The following is a 20,474-nucleotide window of genomic DNA, read 5'->3' as shown; positions in this document are numbered from 1 at the left end:
CAATGAATATGCATGAAAGAGATTTGCATATAATGGAGACAGTGTATGCAAATCAAGTTCATACATATTCATTGTGAAGATCCTGAAAACCTGATTGGCAAGGGGTACTCCAGGACAGGACTTGGGAAATACTGTGATAGAGCACCGGTGATCTGCGACAAATTAGGTGCTGGGAATTATATCTAGTTTCAGCAGGCATAAGTCCTGGCGCCCAAATTGGCACTCAATAATGATCACTCATCTTTGAGTGCCCATTATAGAACAGCATCGAGCACCAATTTTTTGGCATCAATTTGTAAACTGAATTTAGCCCATACTGTGCTGACTGCTGCTACTGTTACTACTCCTGCTGCTTTGTTTATACTAAGTAGGGGGAGGTGGAACTGAATGAGAGAGGGGAGAGGGCTGGGGGTCCACTATTTTGTTTTCATCATCGTCTGGGGGGCCATGTAAATTTTTAAGTATTAAAATGGAGTTATGTAGGGTAAAGTGGTTCAACTATGCTTAAATGGATGTGTGAGACGGTACTATACACACAACAAACTAAGTTGTTTCATGCAATCTTTGGGAACCCTCTTCCCGGCTGCCTCTAAGCACCCACTGGCTCCTATCCCATCTAAACACAGTGAAGTCTGCATTGCAGGGGATGACAGAGACTCCAAGAAGGAACCAACTGTTCCCAGAACAAACAAATTCAGATAACCCCAGCTTTAAATTTAGCACGTTATGTTTATTTATAGTACATTTCTACCCCACATTTTCCCACACATGCAGGCACAATGTGGCTTACATAGGATTGATAAAAATAACAATACAATACAGTAAAAGTTGTGGTAAGAGACAGTAAGCATGGAAAGGGCATATCATTCAGTAAGGCTATGGGGGGAGTAGGTTAATCCAAATAGGTGCGTTTTCAGCAGCTTCTTGAACAGTTGGTGATCCATTTGCATTTTTAAGTATTTCGGCAAAGCATTCCAATTCTTAGCACTGGAGTAATGGAAAGACGAAGAGAAGAATGATTTGTATCTGACGCCTTTACAACCTGGGAAGTGCAGGTTGAGATACGAACATGAGGTAGCTACTGCGTTTCTGGGCGGGAGGTCAATAAGACCAAGCATATACTCCGGTGCTTGCCCGTAAATGATTTTATGAGTTAATGAGCAGATAAGGTGGGTGTAACACTCCTTGGTTTACAACAGTACACTGAAATGATGATTTAACAGTTGGGACGGTCTACTCTTCTCCCACCCTCCCTTGAATGCACTACAAAAGGGAAAGAAGCAGGCTATTTTTCATTCTTGTCCAAAAGAAAAGATGATACATTTATTTTTAATTCTGATACAGACTTATAAAAGTCATTATAAAAACGAGGCCACTAGGTAATCTTATCATTGCAAGTGGTTTCAAAAAAAGCACTTGATACTTTTGCTGAGGATCTTACCCTTGAGAAGATATTTTCCAGAGAGCTGGTCAAGGACTTTTTGGCTTTGTTTTTCAGAACGTCAAGCTTGAACCGGCCACTAGGTGTTGTAGTCTCTGGAATTGTGCTATTTGAAATGTTTTGCTGGAAAAAAAAAATAGCAATGCACATATTTAAAAAATCATTGAACCTGGAACAAATGATTACCCTTGAAACAAATCAAATTAAAGAGAGACAAATAACTTAAATAAAAGAAAATGTATATTTACATAGGAAAATAGAAACATTAGAAAATTTACAAAGGATGAAAACACTGAGGTTCATAAATTTTCCTAAAGTACCAGCAATGGCTCCTTTAATAACATTTAAAAGGTATCTTTCTGAAGTACTAAAAATTACTGAACTGTTGCAAGGATTTATTACTTGGCTCCTTATATCAAGAAACCAAGTGAGCATATAATACCATCTATGAAGACTCCATTTGAAGAATTAAATTTGAACTTATCCCAAACAATTGAAGATGAATTAAGTGGAGTACAACCTGCTACACTAATTATAGATTTTGTTTTACAGCCGGACCGGGATTGGATTTTGAAAACTTTCTTTAAACATAGACATGAAGTTTTTTTGAACTGTAAAGTCAAAGTATTCCCTGGTATTGCTAGATAAACTCAGAAAAGACGTCAGTCCTTTCTGAAACTTCGTGACCGTGTGTTGTTGCAGGGGGGAGTTTTCTGGCTTAATTTTCCTTGTAAATGTGTTGTTATATTTCAATTGATTAAATATGTTTTCTTTGAGAGTGACCGATTAGCAAAATTTTCCTTGGAAATGTTAAATTTCAATTGACTCCAGACAAGAGCCGGCTGTAAACTCTCCGGCGCTTCCTCCATTAATATCTACTCCGTATTAAGACAAGTGGGAATAAGTTCTATTCTTTCTTTCCTATGTTAACCTTGCCTATATTGTGGACTTTAGCAGTAATTATCATTTAATAGATATTGTTTATAAACTATTTTCTTGAATTGTTATTATAATACTCCTTTTCTGTACAAGTGTTTTCTTGTAAAATTTATTGAAATTATAAATAAATAAATAAATTTAAAAAAGTCATTGAACACATCAAGACCTTACACTTTATCCAAAACCTTTTAAAGCCGTTGGGCAACCTCTATACACAGAGGGCCGCATGAATGTCAGTACTACCCCTAGCGGGCCACAATATTATATAACTAGTAAAAAAGGCCCGTTTCCAAAACAAATGAAACGGGCGCTAGCATGTGGGTTTTTTTTTTTTGTTTTCTTTTTCTGTTTGCTATTAAGGGATATATATTTTTTTTTAAAGGAAAAGAGTTTTTTTTTAAAGTTGTAAAGTCTGTACGAGTGTTTGTGGTTTTGAGGGGGGGTCTATGGGTGTATGCTATTTTTTTGGGGGGGGAGGGGTGTTTGTGGGGTAGGGTAGTGTTGTTCTGTATGAGTGTTTGTGGTTTTGAGGGGGGTTGTGGGTGTCTGTGGGTGTGTGTGCCATTTTGTGGGGGGGGTATTTGTAGGGGGGTGTTTGTGGTGTAGGGTTGTTCTGTATGAGTGTTTGTGTTATTTTTGGGGGGGGATTATGGGATTCTGTGGGTGTTTGTAAGAGAGAGATGTAGGTTTTTACTGTTTCAGTTTTTGTGTTAAGGGGGTTGGGGGAGGGAGTGTGTGTGTATGAGTGTGAAAGCAAGATGTTGTCTGTCCATGGCAGTGTGTGGCATTTTGGGTGGTGGGCAGTTTGGTTGTATGTATGTGTGTTAGTGAGTGATGCTGATTGTCCATATTAGATGTGGGGTTTTTTTGTGGCTGGTAGGGGGTGATTCTCTGCGTGTGAGTGTGATACAGTAATCTTAATTCAGCAGGGCACTCTGATGTGGTATTTGTAGGCACTTGTATTTTTGTTGAAACCAGAGGGATCCATTGCAGGCAGGCAGTAGGAGTAGATATGGGTTTTTTTTCGAGTGTGGAATGTGTGTGGTGTTCTGTAGGGGGGGACGAGGCTGAGGGCGCATGTGTCTGGAGGTCTCCTTGTAGGCACTGATTTCAGCTGGGCACTCAGGTGGGCTATTATCCGTTTTTTTTAGGGGGGCGGGGGTTGGTTTGGTTTTAGTGTGGAATGTGGGTGGCGTTCTGTAGGGGGGGCGGGGCTGAGGGTGCATGTGTTTGGAAGTCTCTGTTGTAGGCACTGAACGCCGGCTTGGAGACTCACCGCATGAACAGCTTGCAGAGTAAGGTCCGCGATGTAGTGGTTGTTTAGTGGCGTTCTTCGTCCGCGCTTTCCTCGCAGTTTGTCCCCGTGCTGGTAGCTACCCCCTCCTCAGGAAGGGGCGGGACTCGTGTGTGTTTGTTTTTTTTTTCCTGAACGCTGCTGCATTTTCCTCGCTGTCCCACTCCTGCTCCTCTGCAGCACCGGTCCCATTCAAAGGCTTGGTGGTTTCTAAGTCCATGTGAGTGTTTGGGAGGTGGAACCGTACTTTGTGTGCATCACCTGAGACACAGCCAATCAGCAGCGCATGGGCGGGTGGAACCGTACTTTGTGTGCATCACCTGAGGCACAGCCAATCAGCAGCGCGTGGGCGGGGCAAACACTGATGTTCAAAAAGTAGTCTCTGCCGCCTCACTTTAGAACGTTGGGAAAGTGAGGCTTCATTAGAATGTTGGAGGTGTGTTTTATATAGAGAGATGTTGGAACCGGAAATGCTCAGAGCTCCATAGAGCTTCTGTAATAAATAAATAAATAAATATTCTGAAGATATTTGCAAAAGACAGAAAAATGGCTAACAACATTTTCACTGTATACTTCCCATGGTCTCAGAAACCACATAAAATTCTATGATGGGCCACAGTTTGCCCACCTCTGTTTTAAAAGGATGGTAATATATTCGCTCTCTCTCTCGCTCTCTCTCCTTCTCTGCCACCACTCAAAAATCTTTATCCCTATAAATTTTCCCCCTTACTAAGGAAAAAATCATTGTGGAAGCGACAGTACAAGACAGCTCTGACACTGTGGTGAATGCCAGTCTGGTAGAAGATTCTGATCCAAGTTAGAAACAGTTTTGCTTTGGCATAAGTGAGGGTTGCTTTATTTATTTATTTTCTGTAAGTTCTTTACACTTTTACCCTGTTATACATGTCTATATTTTGTTGTGGAATGTTTCTCTTGGTTTCTTCGCATCTTCAATAAAAACTCAATGATAAAAAAAAAATGCTGGACCTCTGCATGGCCACTGAGCCATTAGACTGTCCCCCAAAAGTGATTTTAAAATGAACTAAGATGATGTAAGTTGGACATCAGAAAAGGATGGGGGAGCGATATGTGTTTTTACCTGTTTTGTGTTTGTGAACTGCATAAATTGATTTTGTCAGGGATTGTGGTTTAAAGGATTTGTTCAATAAATGATATCACAATGTAAGCAAATTCAGCTCAAACACTCAATGTATCACAGGATACTCCTAATGCCCAAATTCTAGAATACATTATGTCATACTGAAGCGAAGACAGACAACAATGCAAAAGGAGCACCCTGCATACCAATGGCATTTCTCCAATATGAATGTGTGTCTTCTGTTTGGTCTGGCACAGCTGTCTCAGATGGAGAATCACCAGCTCATTTTCTTCCTGCTCACTGATTGGCTTCATTTTCTGTCAATAAAGCACAAAAAAAAGCTGTTGGATTGGGCAACTCATTTTTGTCTGTTTGCTTGTTTGGTTTCCCATCAGAATGAAAAAAGAAGAAGTGTGGGGTTTAAAACCTAACCATTCAAAACTGGAAATGTACCACTTGAGATGACAGAAGCATCAGTGTACGTACAACTAAACTACTGAAAATCTCCAACCCAGACATGCTGCAATTTCTGATGCGCACAAGATGTTAAGTCATAAGTGAATTTACAGCACTCTACTACTACTACTATTTATCATTTCTATAGCGCTACAAAGCATACGCAGCGCTGTGCATCATACACAAAAAAGATAGTCCCTGCTCAAAGAGCTTACAATCTAGATAAGACAGGTAGACAGACAGTATCTGGAGAGTAGCCACCCGGACAGTTCCCACCTAGGGCAATTCCACTCAGGACAATTCCCACTTTTGGGGGACAATTCCCACCCAGGCCTCCACCCCCCCCCCCCCCCCCCCGTTATTTCCCACCCTCCCTATCATTTTCCCCCCTTTGTTTTCATTCTTGCATCACATCTCTTTTTTGTTTTCCGAGTGAATTCCCATAAGTCCTGTCGGGTGCAAGCTGATAGGGAGGATCAGACGGATGTACACAGAGGAAGTATAATAATAGAATAACTTTTCATAGATAGGGTGGTAATTAGTTGTAATTTGTAATCTTGTGTGTCATTTTGAGGGTCTGATTATAGGGACACCTGTTGTACTCAAGATTCCAAGTTTCTATCTATCTATTTATTTACTTATATCTCGCATTAAACATGAATTAGGTTGAAACCTGGGAGCATTTTAAAAAAAAAATTTTCCTGTGCCTACATTTTCCATTTAGTGGCAGGCAGGGTGTAGGTTTTGGGGGGTTTTTTGGTGGGGGGATTGCCCCCCCCCCCCCAAACAAACTGCATGCTGGAAGAGGAAGGGGATGTGTAAATGATAATGTTTGGGGGGGGGGGGGGGCATTGCCATCCCCAAATGCTCTAGAAAAGGAAAGGGAAGGAGATTAATTGTCCTAGTGTGTTTTGGGGTTGTTGTTTTTTTTTAGTTATGGGTGGGAATCGTCCTCCCTGGTGTGGTGGGAATTGTCTCAGGTGGGAAATGTCCAGGTGGGAACTGACATAGAACCTTCTTAGCATATTCTACAGGACAGGGGAGTCTAAAATTTAAACACAGAGAGATTCAAAAACATGAAACTAGTTGTCAAAGCTTTAAAGTGCTAGAAGTTCCATGCTGCAAGGAGGAATCGAGTTGTGTGCTCCCAGCTTTCTTGCACTTGCGTCTTATTTTTAAGTGACATAAAGATCATGGGCATTGCACAAAAGACAGGTCAAGCTGTTACCATCCAAAGGCAGCATGGCTACATAGAACTGATATTGCTGTAGCCTTGCTAGTAAAAGCAGCACCTCTGTTCACAAAGAAAAGCAAATAACTCATTTTAGGAGTAGTCTGTGCAGTCTTCAACTGCTTCCTAAGGTTAAGATGTTAAGGACTCAAATCTCTCATTTGCCCCGTCCACTGTTTTCAATCTCAAGATCACACTATGCAGACCACTTCATTAAGGCTGGCTTTTAAGGGCAAACACTTCTATAAATTACTTGTTCCCATTCTCTGTACTATAGTCCTAATCCTGGCTTTATGAAATCCAGAAGATATTGTGGCAAACCTCCAATTAGAATTTTGTTCATATTAGTCAATTTTCAGTAGTGACAAGCATATAACTTTTGAAGTCAGCATCAGCATTTAAGTTAACATCAGTGCTGAATTTATACCTATTGTGTCATCACCATCAGCCAATTCAGTTTAGGTCTGCTAGCTTATCTTACTAGTTAGTTGGATGGCTATCCAGATAACAGCTGAAAATCACCACTATCCAGATAATTCTACCACTCTACCCTCCCTCACTAGTCTACAGACAGTATTGGGTCAATTAAAGCGGGATTTGGCCCAATACTATTGTATAGTGGCTGAAAATTGATGGACAAGGAAGTCTTTTTATTACAATGAAATTTGTTCTTAGAGCAAGGTTCGACAAACCCCAGGCACCAGGTTGTCAAGGCGACTAAAAATTCAGACCTGGCGCCTAAGGTTTGCAGGCTGAGCCCAAGCACCTCCTCTGCTTCTTCCCCCTGCTCTCCCCCCCACCCCCCACGGTGCTTCCAAACCTGTCTTCTTCACTGGCTGCATAAGCCATAAACACACGCTTTCTGCAGCCAGCCCGGGCACAATTCCTCTTCCACGGCCCGCCCCTGAGCAAACAGGAAGTTGCATCAGCAGGACAGGGTGGGATGCAGCAGAGTAACAGTTCCCTTATGGCTGCTACAGCCTGCGAACACAGGTTTGGAAGCGCTGCGGGGTGGGGGGCAGGGGAAAGAAGCAGGAGAGGTGTTTGGACCTGCAGGGGGGTGAGGGGGCAAGGATCAGGAAAGGTGCTAGACCCGAAGGAGGGAGAAGAAGAGGGAAAGTTGCTAGATGATATTGAGGGGGTCAGGAGTTGTTGCACTTATATGGGGAAGGGGTAAGGAGAGTTGGACTGGCAGGGGGGAGTGACCAAGAGCAAATCTGGACCTGCAGGTGGGAGGGAGAACGGGGGGAGTCAGGAGAGTTGCTATACTTGGGGGGGGGGGAGGTCAGGAGAGTTGTTGGACTCACAGGGGGGGGGGCAAGAGATGCTGGACTGGCAAGGGAAGTGAGAAAGAGAAAATCAGGACCTGCAGACGGTAGGGAGAATGGGGCGGGGGGAGTAAGGAGAGTTGCTAGAGTCATGGAGGAGGGATCCGAGAGATGCTGGACTGGCATGGGGAAGGGGCAAGACAAAATCTGCACCTGCAGAGGGGTGGGGGAATGGGGAGAGGGAGAAGATGATGAACCACTGGGGGGGGGGGGACTGGGGAGAGAGGGAAGATGCCAAACTACTCAAGGAGGACCCAGAGAGAGAGATTAGAGACTCAGAGATGTAGGACTGGAGGAGATGGAGGGAAGCAGGGATAGAGACGTGGATGCACAGAGGTAGGGACACATGCTGCACTGGATATCTGTGGGGGTGAGAGGGAATAGAAGGGAAAGAGAGAAATGCCATCCTGTGGGGGATGGAGGGGAGAGATGCTGGACTCATGGAAGGAGGAAATATGCTGGATGCTGAGTGGAGAGGAGAGAGATAACGAGATATTGGACCACCTGGGAAGAATAGGAAAGATGCTGAGAAATGTTGGGTGGGGAGGGTAGTGAAAAAGAAGAAGATGGACACAGGCAGGGAGATGGACACAAAAGGGATATAGTGGGTATGGGGGGGGGGGAGCACAGGGAAAGGGACATGAAGGTGTAATGCTGGACAGGGAGAGTGTAGAGACCCAGGACCAATGCTGAACTTGAAGGGGTGGGGTTAGGGACACAGAAGGGAAATGCTGAACATGGGGGCAGCATAATGTCAGGGAGATAGGGGTGATGTTGGATATGGGGGGAGAATAAGGACACAAAGAGGTAATGATGAACAAGGGGGAGGATACAGAATAGAGATGATAGGCAAGGGAAGGGAAATGCTGAACATGAGAGCAGGGGACAGGGACACAGAGGGAAGATGAATAATGGATATGGAGAGAGAAGAAATATCATATGGACAGAAGACCCTGGCGAGAAAGTTAAGAGAAGACAGAGGAAAATAGAAACCATAGATGAGACCAATAAAATAACATTTTAAAAAATATCAAATGACTAAACAAAGGTAGAAAAATAAGTTTATTTCCTACTTAATGAGTAGAAAATGTCAGTTTTGGGAATGTACAACTGCCAGAGTTGGTATTAGACATAGCTGAGGCCATGGCAGAAATTTTGGAAGGGAAGCCAAAGCTCTGTACCAGAATATGCCTTCTTCAGGTTCAGGTAGGATTGGAGCCCCCCTCTGGCCAAGGCGTCAGGTACAATTGCCCATGTTGCATCCTGCTCCTCATACTATGCTTGACCCCTGGTATTTTGTATTTTGCACAGTACACAGGGAAATGTATCTCTTTCTATTTCTCTGGTGGTGTTCTACATGCAAGGTCTGACTTCTTGAGGTTTCAGTTTAATTTCTGTCTAACATATCTGTATTTCCAGTTTGCAATCACTTATTCTGTATTTGGTATTTAAGTTCTGTGTGCCTGACCAAGGCTAAGTACTCTATCTGCCTAAATTTTCTATGTAGTAATCTGTAGTAATTTGGCTTGTTTAGTTTTCCCAGTAGATAAACTGACGTTTTAGAGCCCGCTGTAATATGAGCACTGCCTTTCATAAGTAGGGTCCTTGTTTTGGAAGTTACTGAAGTATGGTAGATGTGCACTATGACCTGAATGACTTTTTTGTAGAGCTGTATAATCTTCACAATATACCTGGTATTGAGAAGATTTATGTTGTAGTAGTGAGATTACACTAGGATCAGAAAAGTCTGTGTGGTGACTTTTACAGGGAAAATATAGTGCTGCCTGTATGAGGTATGGGGTAGGGGGGAAAGGGTGCTGCCTGTGTGGGGTGCTGAGGAGATTAAAAATAAGTGTTAGCTGCGGAAGAAAAAGGGATGTGTTGGTTGGTTCTGAAGGATGTGCAAGCTCTATGTATCTGTGTAGTGGAGAGGCAGAGAAAAGAACTGGCTAGCTGTATATATGTGGGGGGAGGGGAGGGGCAAGGACAGAGAGAGGCATGTCCGCTGTAGGCATGTGAGGCAGAAAGTGATAGCAGAATGCATGGAGGGGGACAACAGAGAAAGAGAGAATGGGCTGGCTGTTATGTACTGGAGGGGGGGGGGGGTCAGAAAGAGGTGGCAGCAGCAATTGGGTGAGAGAGGGCAAAGAGATGAACGGGCTGGCCGTGTTCATTGGGAAAATAGGGAGGGATGGGTTGGCAAGGTAGATTTGAACTAGGTCTTGAGTGTCTTTTTTGTACAGTTGTATTACTTCACAATATGCCAGGGAATGGGAGAGTTTTTGTTGATGTTAGCGAAATACTAAAATCAGAAAGCTTTCTGTATGGTAAGTTTTATGGGGATATTTTCTACCTCTGCACCCATTGTTTAGGGAGGGCCAAGGTGGTTCTATGGATGAGGAACTTGCTTGGATTTATGATGTGCTGCTGGGGGACTGTACCTCTTTGCTTCACCTAACAAGGTGGTGCTATCACACAACTGATAGCATGCTTTGGGAAGGGAGACTATAAGCTTCTGAGACTGATTTGCTGAATAGGAAAAAAGACTCAGTAAATCAGTTTCTAAAACAGCTTTTTCTGATCTGGAAGGGGAATCTCACCCCTCCTTGCCCCCCCCCCCAAAAAAAAAATTCACTGCAGACAGTATTGGAGAGATGGGGAAGGAGAACCGAGAGAGGTCTCAACTGCTGGCTCCTAAGCTTTTGGGATGGCTCCTTGATTTAATAAAAATTTGTCAAGGCCTGTCTTAGAGCATAAAGTTTCTTAAGGACATCAGAAAAACATTTTGAAAGATAAGGTATAACAATATTTAGATATGCAACAGATAAAGCCAAATGGCAGGGGAGAAAAAAAGACAAGGAGAGGAGGAAGGAGAAAAACAGAGCAAGATAGAAAGACAAAAAAGGGAGAGGAAAATAGAGAAAGCAACAAAGTGCTTTATTCAATACAAAAGAAAGGCCTTCTGAACAAGGTCCAGAGAGAGAGATGGGAAAGGTATCTTCTCTCAACCTAAATTACCTGAACACGCTCAAAAATGTCAGCCTGCTCGTTGTCTGTCAGCAATGACAGCTGTCTCTGGATTACTAGCTTGGCTCTCGGTGGGTAAAGCCCTGAAAGAAAAATGTACAGCAATTAATACCTCAATTACAAAAACTAAATCCACCATTAATGTTATTACAACTATGTACAAAAGTGAAGGATTTAGCTCCTAGTGGCTTTCCAATCAGGTAGATCTCTGTGGGCCTGATATAGCCAGTGGTGGGCAGTGCTTTTGCTGTCTGCTGCCAGCATTAAACCCAGATATTCAATGCCTTGCTGGATGGTTATATTTCTTTATATATTATTTATCTGGATTTTGCTCACACATTTTTCAGTGGTAGCTCAAGGTGAGTTACATTCAGATACACTGGGTATTTCCCTATCAGGCTCACAATCTAATTTTGTACCTGAGGCAATGGGAGGTTAAGTGACTTCCCCAAGATCACAAGGAGAAGTAGCAGGATTTGAACTGGGAAACCTCTGGATGTCAAGACTGGTGTTCTAACCACTAGGCCACTCCTCCACTCCTTTAGGCATTAATTAGATGTAACATTACATAGTAAGTGACGGCAGATAAACACCTGAATGGTCCATCCAGTCTGCCCAACAGTCAAATTCATTATCAATTCAAGATTAAAATCAACAATGAATGTGAGATTATATACTTGATCATGGTCTTTCTCTGGTGTTTCCGGGACATAGACCACAGAAGTCCACCCGGCTCTGTACATTTCTGGAAGTTCTATGTGATACCTGAAAAAACAAAAAATCCTTCCCATCAATGCCACAGACATGGTCCTGGGAAGGACCTTTGATTAAATTTCTAGGGGTGCACAGGCCAAAAACGTTCACTTTGTTTAGTTTCCTGTGTCATTTATGGGATGTTTCATTTCTTCTGGGAAATGTTTCTTTTTTAATTTCAGGAGCACTGTCATCAACAGTGCACCCTACTGCTCAAAAAGTGTATGTTATTGTATAAATAAAGCATCAACTGATAAACAGTGTGCATTACTGAGCAACAGTATGAACTACTGAAAACAAAATATAAAAATTGGGGGATTTTTTTTTTTTTCCTGTCGCTTTGAAACATGGAAAAATGTTGCTGACAATTCCAATGCCATTTCAACCTAATGTACATTTCTGGATATTTCACACAAAAATACATATGTAGTTGCTGTGGTTGTATTGCCTTTCATGATATTTCAGATGTATTGTTTAAATCTGTTAAAATGGATCATCTTCAGTTTGTTTTTATAGATTGGCCAACAGTGCTCCCACAGACCTTTAAAAAGACAAATGACAAACACAAATCAGGTAGAGCAAGCTCCCTTCCCTGAAATGCTACAATTTTAATATTTTCCAGGCTATTGAAAGCAATTGCTATTTGCCAGAAAAATAGGAAATTTTCACAGATTCTAAATAGCAATGACACATAATGGAAGCCCCTGATATCATGTAAAGGAACCTGGATGTTCCCTATTCTGACTGCAGGGTTCGTTAGTTTTACCCAGGATGCCTTGGCAAAGCATGCAGGATACAAAACTAATGCACAGTCACAACTGCAGAGAGGAATAGTTTTCACCCCATTCCAGCAGTTCAGGATCCTATGGTTTAGGCCTTAAAAACTAGAGACAAAAGGCAAAGACCATAATTTTTGTATCAAAAGTTGGTTTGGGAGAGTAGAAAGAGTGTGTTTGTAAAAAAGCACCTGCAACTGGCTGCCTGTTTTCTTTGGGATCAGGGCCGAATGCTTTTCAGCACTGAAAATGTAGTCTCTGATGTCATCTTTGTGGCATACAGCCATAGGAATGTGCCCAAAGGGGCATGCCAGACCCCTTTGGAATCTGGAGCATGGAGTAGTGCAGAGAAGATGGTGCTATATCAGATTTGTTTGCGGAAACTGAACATGTGTGAGAAGTCCCAGCATCGGCGGTAGGAGGCAAGTCACGGACTTCTGCGTTACAAAAGCAGTGCAAGGAGGAGGGGTGTGGCTCAGGCACTGCATTTCTTTGACTGGCAGGGCTTCGGCATCCCCACCAGCTTTTTAAGGGGGTGCTGCAGGCTTGGAGGAGGCCCAAGCCGAAAGTGAGGGGCCTATGGCTACGCCACTGGTTGTTTCTAAAATATGGTGTAATTGTTTTATTTTATCTCAAGCCTAAGTGATTAAGTAAAATAAAAGGTCTCCCTGCTCCCACTGTAGCTACTGAGCGTATGGATAAACATGGCCCAAAATCAACTTCTAATGACCTATATAAGATTAGATTCCACTAAAGAGTCAGCATTTCTCTTCCTGGCTCCATCATTGTGGAATTCACTTCCTCAGAATTTACTGGCTGAAACAAGATTAGTCTCTCAAAAATCGAAGTAAGGTATTTCAAAGGATTCATATGGATAAAGTTCTTTATTTTACCATATCCTCTATATTTAAAAGAATCCAACATTTATCATCCAATTAGCTTCATATCTTGCTCCGTTGTGTCTAAATTTGGTTTTCACCTAGAAGGGTGATATATCAAATGCCATGAATAAATAAATTAAATAAATGCTCTAGTGACTAAATGATTGGTAAAGACTAATTTGTACTCCAGTGGAACCATGGCCAGTTTGAGGATGCCTTTAAGTTCAGGGTGTCGATCTACCTTTCCTCTACCCACAACCCCTTAGTGAGCCCCAGAGTGCAGTGTCTCATGGTTGGTTTTCCTCACAGGCGCTCAATATAAGAGGCTTGGGGAGCCCCAAACTATGACCTTTCCCAGTTTACCTCCCACTGCCACTGATGCAGAGCCCACCCTCTTCCCAGGTCTGCGGCAGCGCACCGACAAAAGCAACGTAAAGATGCACAGTGTCAGTTTCCTGTGCACGCCACCACTAGCTCTGACAGTCACGCCCCCCTCAGAGTAAACTTCCTGCATCAAAGGTGTGCAACCGGTAGAGCTAGTAGCGGTGCATGCAGGAAGCTGGTCTCGCACGTCTTCACATTACTTTGCCACTGCTTCCGGCCTGTACCGACTGAGGAAGGATGTAAGAGGAAGAGGGGAGAGATCGAAAGCAAGTGATTGGAGGGAGGGGCAGAGAAAGAGGAGAAGAGAGCGTAAAAACACAAGGTAATTCTGGATGAGCAGAAGAGAGAGAGATGGGGAAATGCAAGATGAGGAAGAAGAGAGAGAGAATCAGGGTAATGCTGGATGGGGAGAACATACAAAGAGAGAGAATGGGGTAATGCAGATAAGAGAAAAGACAAATGGGAATGCCAGATAGAGAGAAGAAAGATGGGGTAAAGATCGATGAGAGAAAAGAGACAAAGAGAGGCGGGGTAATGATAGATGAGAGAGAAGAGATAAGAGAGAGACGGGGTAATGCTGGAGTGGGGGAAAGAGAGAGACATGGGCAATGTTGATTAACAGGGGGAGAGAGATACAGAGAAGAGACATTGGATGGCAAGGGGAGAGATGTTAAAGTAAATTAAAGACTGGGGAATAAGAAGAAGGGAAAGGGGAATGGAGCCTGGGTGAAGGAAAAATGTAGTAGATGCAGTGGAAAAAGGGAGATGAATGAATGAAATCTGAATGGACAGCAAGGCAGAAAAATAGAAGAACAGTGAAAGAAAAAGATCAGTGTCAGAGATAGATGGTCCCGACACACATGAGCAGGAGAGAGCCAGACCAAGGGTGCAGAACCTTCTGGCACCAGGCCCCCTTGGAGACAGGACCCAGGGAATTTTGCACCCCCCTCCACGGCCCTGACAAAGGGTAGGCTAGTAAGGATACATATATCGCCTGAGCAAAATGCCTTGAGTGAGTGAGAATATACAAAACAGAAGGAAAAGTGAGAATTAAAAAATAACAAAGAAATATTCTGAATTCTGCTAGCACAGAAAGTCGACCCATCACGATCATCCTCCAGTTTTATACTACATTGCAATTCTAGCTTATACAGCTCAGGATATTCAATTTCTTTGTTCAAGGGAGTAAGGGAAACAGACAAAAGAATTTACTATCTAAATAATGTAATTATAGTCTAGTAATTCTTACCTTCAATCCTTTCACACAGTTTATGTAATGCATGCATAGGACAGGCCTCGCATAGCTTAACCTGGGTCTTGGCGTTCTGCAAGGCAGCAGCAGTGCTGAAAGCTTGTTTTAAGGTTAGCATTACCTCGTCAACCTGCAGAATACCATAAAACATTTCAATAATATAGCATGTTTTACTAGCCTTTAAAACAAAATACAACCAAATATAGGCATAAGAGTTCACTAAAAGATTCAGAAACGGACCACAGACAGATGGAAAGAACGTATACAGGAGAGGAGTAGATACCAATCAATTTACAGACAAGATTAATTTTACCAAACCAGCAGAGATAAAGTGGACAAAGCCAAGGGGTCAACCAGGTTACGTCTTAAAGTAGGGGTTCTCAACCCAGTTGGTATACCCCAAGCCAGCCTGGTTTTATGATATCCACAATGAATATGCATGAGATAAATTTGCATGCACTGCCTCCACTGTATGCAAATCTACCTCATGCATATTCATTGCAGGTATCCTTAAAACTTGATTGACTGGGTGTGTCCCAAGGACTGAGTTAAGAACCCCGTCTTAGAGGGATCAGAGAAATTCTGGCAGCTCCATCCACCAACAGTTCTGTTCAGTCAGGTAGATAGGAATGATTCCATAAGACTAGAGATAGGCAGATGTCACCCTCTAGAAGTAGAAGTAGGGAGAAGACTGGTAACTATAGATCAGTTAGTGTGATCTTAGCAATGGGCAGATGAATTGAATCGCAACTGAAAAAAGAAAACAGTGGAGGATTCTGAATTAATGGTAGTATGCTACAGACCAAATACAAAGCTACTTTTCAAAGACTGCATCATATCTAATTGCCTTTCTGTGGCTGTGGAACTTGCACAGTGGCAGGTGAATCTCTGGCCACCTTGATGGGCAAACTGGATAACCTGTGTAGGTTTTTATCTGCCATCGTTTACTACATGCGCAAAAACTGAGCATGCGCTGGGTTCCAGCATTGGGGGCAGCTCACTACAGCTGCCATCAACTGAAGCATGCCAGAGGGCGTTCAGGGTGTCTTTGCAAACTTCTTTAGCTTGTGGGGCTTGGGGGACCCTGCCAGCTCAGGTATTTAATATTTGAGTTGAGGTGGGAAGTGCAGAGAGCGGAGGGGGGGAGGCAGGCAGGCTGTGGTGAGGACACTGTGCCCATCCATTTTGGCAGTAGGCCCTCTCAAAATTGGTGTCTCACTATACCACTGATGTAAGTAGATTATAGGATCAAAGACAGTACTGAAGTCAATGAGAACCTAACACGTTACTTCCTGAAACTAAGAAAAGTCTACGCCACTCTTTAGTGCTGTTTGCTGAATCAGAAGTAATTCCATATCCAGCTCATTAACAGGCATTCCAATTTAACAGCACTAAGATTAGTACAGTGGTTTATTTCCAGTTCAACAGGTTTTTTTTTTAATGTTTACCCACCCTCGCTATATGGGAAGTAATTGTAGTACACAAAAAAACTGTGTTAAATCAGAAGTAACCCACTGTTTGAGTTTCATTAGGGTCAGGGGTAATTAGAACAGGTTGAGAATGTTGTGGCACATTAACAAACAATTACTGCCTGAACAACATGTAAAATATTTTAACAATCTAGAATTTTCTAGTTTTAGTGACACATATTTGGATGTTAAAATTTTTTTTAATTACTTTCCTTCTCTAATTTTCTTTCTCCCTGTTCTCTAAGATAGTTTTTATTCAGATCTTTGTCTTTTCCCATTTTTTCCTTATCTCTCTTTCTCACACCTATTCCACTCCTCTGGTGTCTCCTCTCCTCCAGGTTCTCTTCCTTGTGAAGTCTCCCTGTTTCTCATATCACATCCCTCCCTACCTTCCAATATTTATTTATTTATGTGTTACATTTGTATCTCACATTTCCCCACCTATTTGTAGGCTCAATGTGGCTTACATAGTTCCGGACAGGTGGTTACAGACTCCGGTGTGAACAATACAGATTGGTTAGTACAAGTACAAGTATAATTAATTAGAATTGGGGTGATTCGTCCCATGCAGATTGCAAGGGTGGATTCCGCGGCAAGGGTTAGGGTATTGTCTGTTTCCCAGTTTGATTGTTGTGCTTCATTATTCAATATCCTTCTCTATCCTTACTTTCCAATCCAGGGGCATAGCCAGACAACAGATTTTTGGTGGGCCTAGGCAAGAAGTGGGTGGGCACCAAGTGTTCTCTTTCTCTCTCCCCCCCCCCCCCCCCCCCCAACCAAAAATATATCTGAGCTGGCAGGAAAATGCTTCTTTCCACCTTGGCAGTCTGCAGCAGACATGCGCTGAAAACTGAGCATGTGCAGCTGCCGGTATCATGGAGAGTAGCATTTTCGTTACCATCAGAGGGAAGTCTTCAGCTGGCAGAGCTTGAGATCCCCACCAGCTACCGCTAAATGTGTGCTACTGTTGGGTGGGCCTGAGCTCTAAGTGGGTGGGCCCCGGCCCACCTGTGGCTACGCCACTGTTCCAATCAATCACTCTATTCCCTCCCTTCTAGTTATTTTTCATCCCTTGATCTTGAGTTACTCCTCTCCTTGTTTTCCAGCTTCTCTCTATAATTCTCTACAGTTCTCTCCATCCCTCCACACTTTCCAGCTGCTCCAATCCCTCGCTCCCAGTTTCATACAATACAATCCATCCACACCCTCCCCTTCCTCCCTTGCCATTTTGCAGCAGTACTGGTGCCCCAGAGCATCAGTATGTATAGAAAGGCAGGACAGACTTAAGAGCACCAAAGGACAAAGGCATTTACCATGACACAGCAAAGGGGAAAATTCTGCTACATCAGGGCAAAATGGGGCCCTGACTTTATCTCTCTGATGACTGTATGTGGGTTTGATAAGAATCAGCAGATGAGCCTTTTGCTTCATAGTTGTTAGGTTAAAAGAGTAGTTAAAATCGTTTAACTCTTAATGAACCTCAAAATGTCAAAGGAGGCCTTATTAGTGCCATCAAACTCCCAACTGAATTATCTTTGGAGACTATTGTGGCTGTAAGAAAAGCTTTCAGCTCCTCGGGGACCTCTGCATAGTCCTTGGCTAACAATGCATAGTCCTTGGCTAACAATTCATTGTCCTGGGCTCCTGAGCTTGAAGCTTTGCTACCCTTTAGCTAACAGTGGCCTTTGCCCTCCTCTTTGAGAGCATCATGCCTACAGCAAAGTTTCCCACACTTTAAGAAAATTCCCCCACCTCTAGAATTTTGCAAGATGTCTACCAAACAGCTCCTCTCTCTTGAGAACAGCCACTCTTTGGTTCCTGTATTTATTTTAAAAAGAAAAGAAAAACACTCACGCACGCACGCACACACACATATATGATAAAAATTTGTTCTAAAAGAGTCTTGATATGATGTAAAAAGATCATAGGATCCAAAGACTTTAAACTCACTCTAGTAAGGATCCTACCTCTCTCACTATGAAAATAAAACCCTCCAACTCACAAGAGGAGAGAGGCCTCATGAAGGGGTGAGTCGCATGTTCAAAACATTTTTCCTAGACACAAAACAGGAAAACCCCTTTAACAGATGTCTAGAATGGGAGGCTTTGTCTTATTTAGCAATGTCTGCAGTTAAAGAGTTCAGTGTTTTCCCACAGTGGCATGCGGTAAGATTCATTCTTAATGCGTAATTAACTTTCTTTTGATGTTACAGTCTTTCTCCTAGTACCATCCGCTATATTTTTTTTTTATTTTCTTTCTTTTGTGACTGTGTACTAAGGGAATACGTTTTAAACTGCCCATGGGACTTGCAAGTCCAAAGTACAGAGCTCGATTTCAAGTGAGGGTGCCCTTAATCAAGGGGTGGGATTTCCTCTAATCCCCCATCTTCCCTTGATTCTCCCCTCTCCCAAGCACAGCTCCTCACCCTTGCAGCTTGTCCGCTATAACAGCCAGCTCCCAAGCAGCAACAGCAATAACTCTGGTACCAAAACTCAACACAAGGCCTGTATGCTCTCCTGCACTGTCAGGGCTTTGGAAGGCCCATTCCTCTTCTTACACGGGCTACCTGTTACCGTGGAAACCCCTGCAAGTGGAGGGGACGGGGTGCCTCAGGATATGTCATACAGGCTGCTAATCAGAGCAGTAGCAATGCAGCCTGAGGATGGCAGTGGCAGCAGTGCTCTGGCTCCTATGAAAATTTGGCACTGGATGCAGTTGCCTATGTTGCTGATTCCTAAATATGGACCTGCTGAAGTACAAGCAGTTTTGGTTGGAAATAGCATCTGCAAGAAAAGCAGGTGCAAATCTTTGCAACTATTTTTTCCCTAGGCAGTTTTCAAAAGCAAAAGCAGGTGTGTACTATCCTGTTGAGAAACAAATCAAATACAGGGGATAAAAGGTAACTGCAGACCTCGCAGCAATGTAGGCAGCATGAAAACTGCTCCCTCCCCCCCCCCCCCCCCCCAAAAAAATGAAAGTGAATCTGTCATTCACTCACCTCATAACTGAGGTGACAAAAAAAGGCTGAATATGATGAGTTTTTCAGGTCTTGCAAGGAAGATCGAAAACATGAATACAGTCAAAGCAGGTTTTCCTTAAGTAAAGTATACAGATACGAAGCAGACTTGAGAAGCAATACTTTGGCTGTCATAATTTAAAAACGTATCATCAATTTGACTCCCTAAAACATAGGAACACTTCCAAATCTAGACTAAAGGAAATGTCTGACTTCTGAAACTTAAAATTTAACTCAACTCCTTCTCAGAAGATGGAAATCATCACTCCTAATGTTCTGCTAACTCACTGTAGCGTCTTCCCGTATCGTCAGAACAGGCAGTGTTGTACACATAGGGGTCCTTTTAATACACTGCACTAAAAGGGGGCCTGCGCTAGCGTCAGCGCGTATTTTTGAGGCACGCTGAGAACCCCGCTTTACCGCAGTGGGTAAAAGGCTATCTATTTTTGGGAAACAAAAATGGCCATGCGGTAAGTGAACCACTTACCGCATGGCCATTTTGGTGGGGAGCTATTACCGCTACCCACTGAGATGGAGGTAGGGGCTCCCACGCTAACCAAGTGGAACAAAAATAGAACATATTTTTGTAGCACCAGAAATGGCACGTGCTAGGGGTGGAAACATCTTCAAAATCTGCATCCTGATCCACAAAATTATCTATGGTATAGTCCCAGGATACATGACAGACCTCATAGATCTACCAACCAGAAACAGATTCGGATCATCACGATCATACCTAAACTTACATTACCCAAATTGCAAAGGACTTAAATACAAAACAACTTACGCATCCAGCTTTTCCTACATAAGCGCACAACTATGAAATGGACTCCCAAAACTGTGAAAATAATCCATGACCACCTAAAGTTCAGGAAATTACTAAAAACCAATCTCTTCAAAAAGGCTTACCCTACCGACCCAACGTAAATCCCCACACCCAGCAACACAGCATAACCAACGATCGTACTGGACAGTATACAATCTTCATTCCCCTCGACCCTCTTGGTGCCTGACACATACCTACCTCATTCAACCAACAACTTAACCTTGTATTTGTTATCCACCGACTGGCAAACGCCTGTACGGTACTATGTAAGCCACACTGAGCCTGCAAATAGGTGGGAAAAT

General features: G+C 43.0%; 1 protein-coding gene across 3 annotated transcripts in view; it reads right to left on the bottom strand.

Moving 5' to 3' along the window:
* Positions 1-20,474, bottom strand: part of TBC1D4 (TBC1 domain family member 4) — a 271,276-nt gene that overhangs the window by 73,732 nt on the left and 177,070 nt on the right. For all 3 annotated transcript variants that reach the window (XM_030200605.1, XM_030200606.1, XM_030200607.1), the window contains exons 5-8: positions 14,859-14,991; positions 10,807-10,898; positions 4,980-5,090; positions 1,442-1,564 (exon numbers count right to left, since the gene is read on the bottom strand). In XM_030200605.1, the coding sequence (XP_030056465.1) occupies positions 1,442-1,564; positions 4,980-5,090; positions 10,807-10,898; positions 14,859-14,991 (459 nt within the window). The remainder of the gene's footprint in view (positions 1-1,441; positions 1,565-4,979; positions 5,091-10,806; positions 10,899-14,858; positions 14,992-20,474) is intronic.

This window comes from Microcaecilia unicolor, chromosome 4 (genome assembly GCF_901765095.1).
Source record: "Microcaecilia unicolor chromosome 4, aMicUni1.1, whole genome shotgun sequence".
NCBI lineage: Eukaryota > Metazoa > Chordata > Amphibia > Gymnophiona > Siphonopidae > Microcaecilia > Microcaecilia unicolor.
This window is presented reverse-complemented; position numbering and strand designations above follow the sequence as displayed.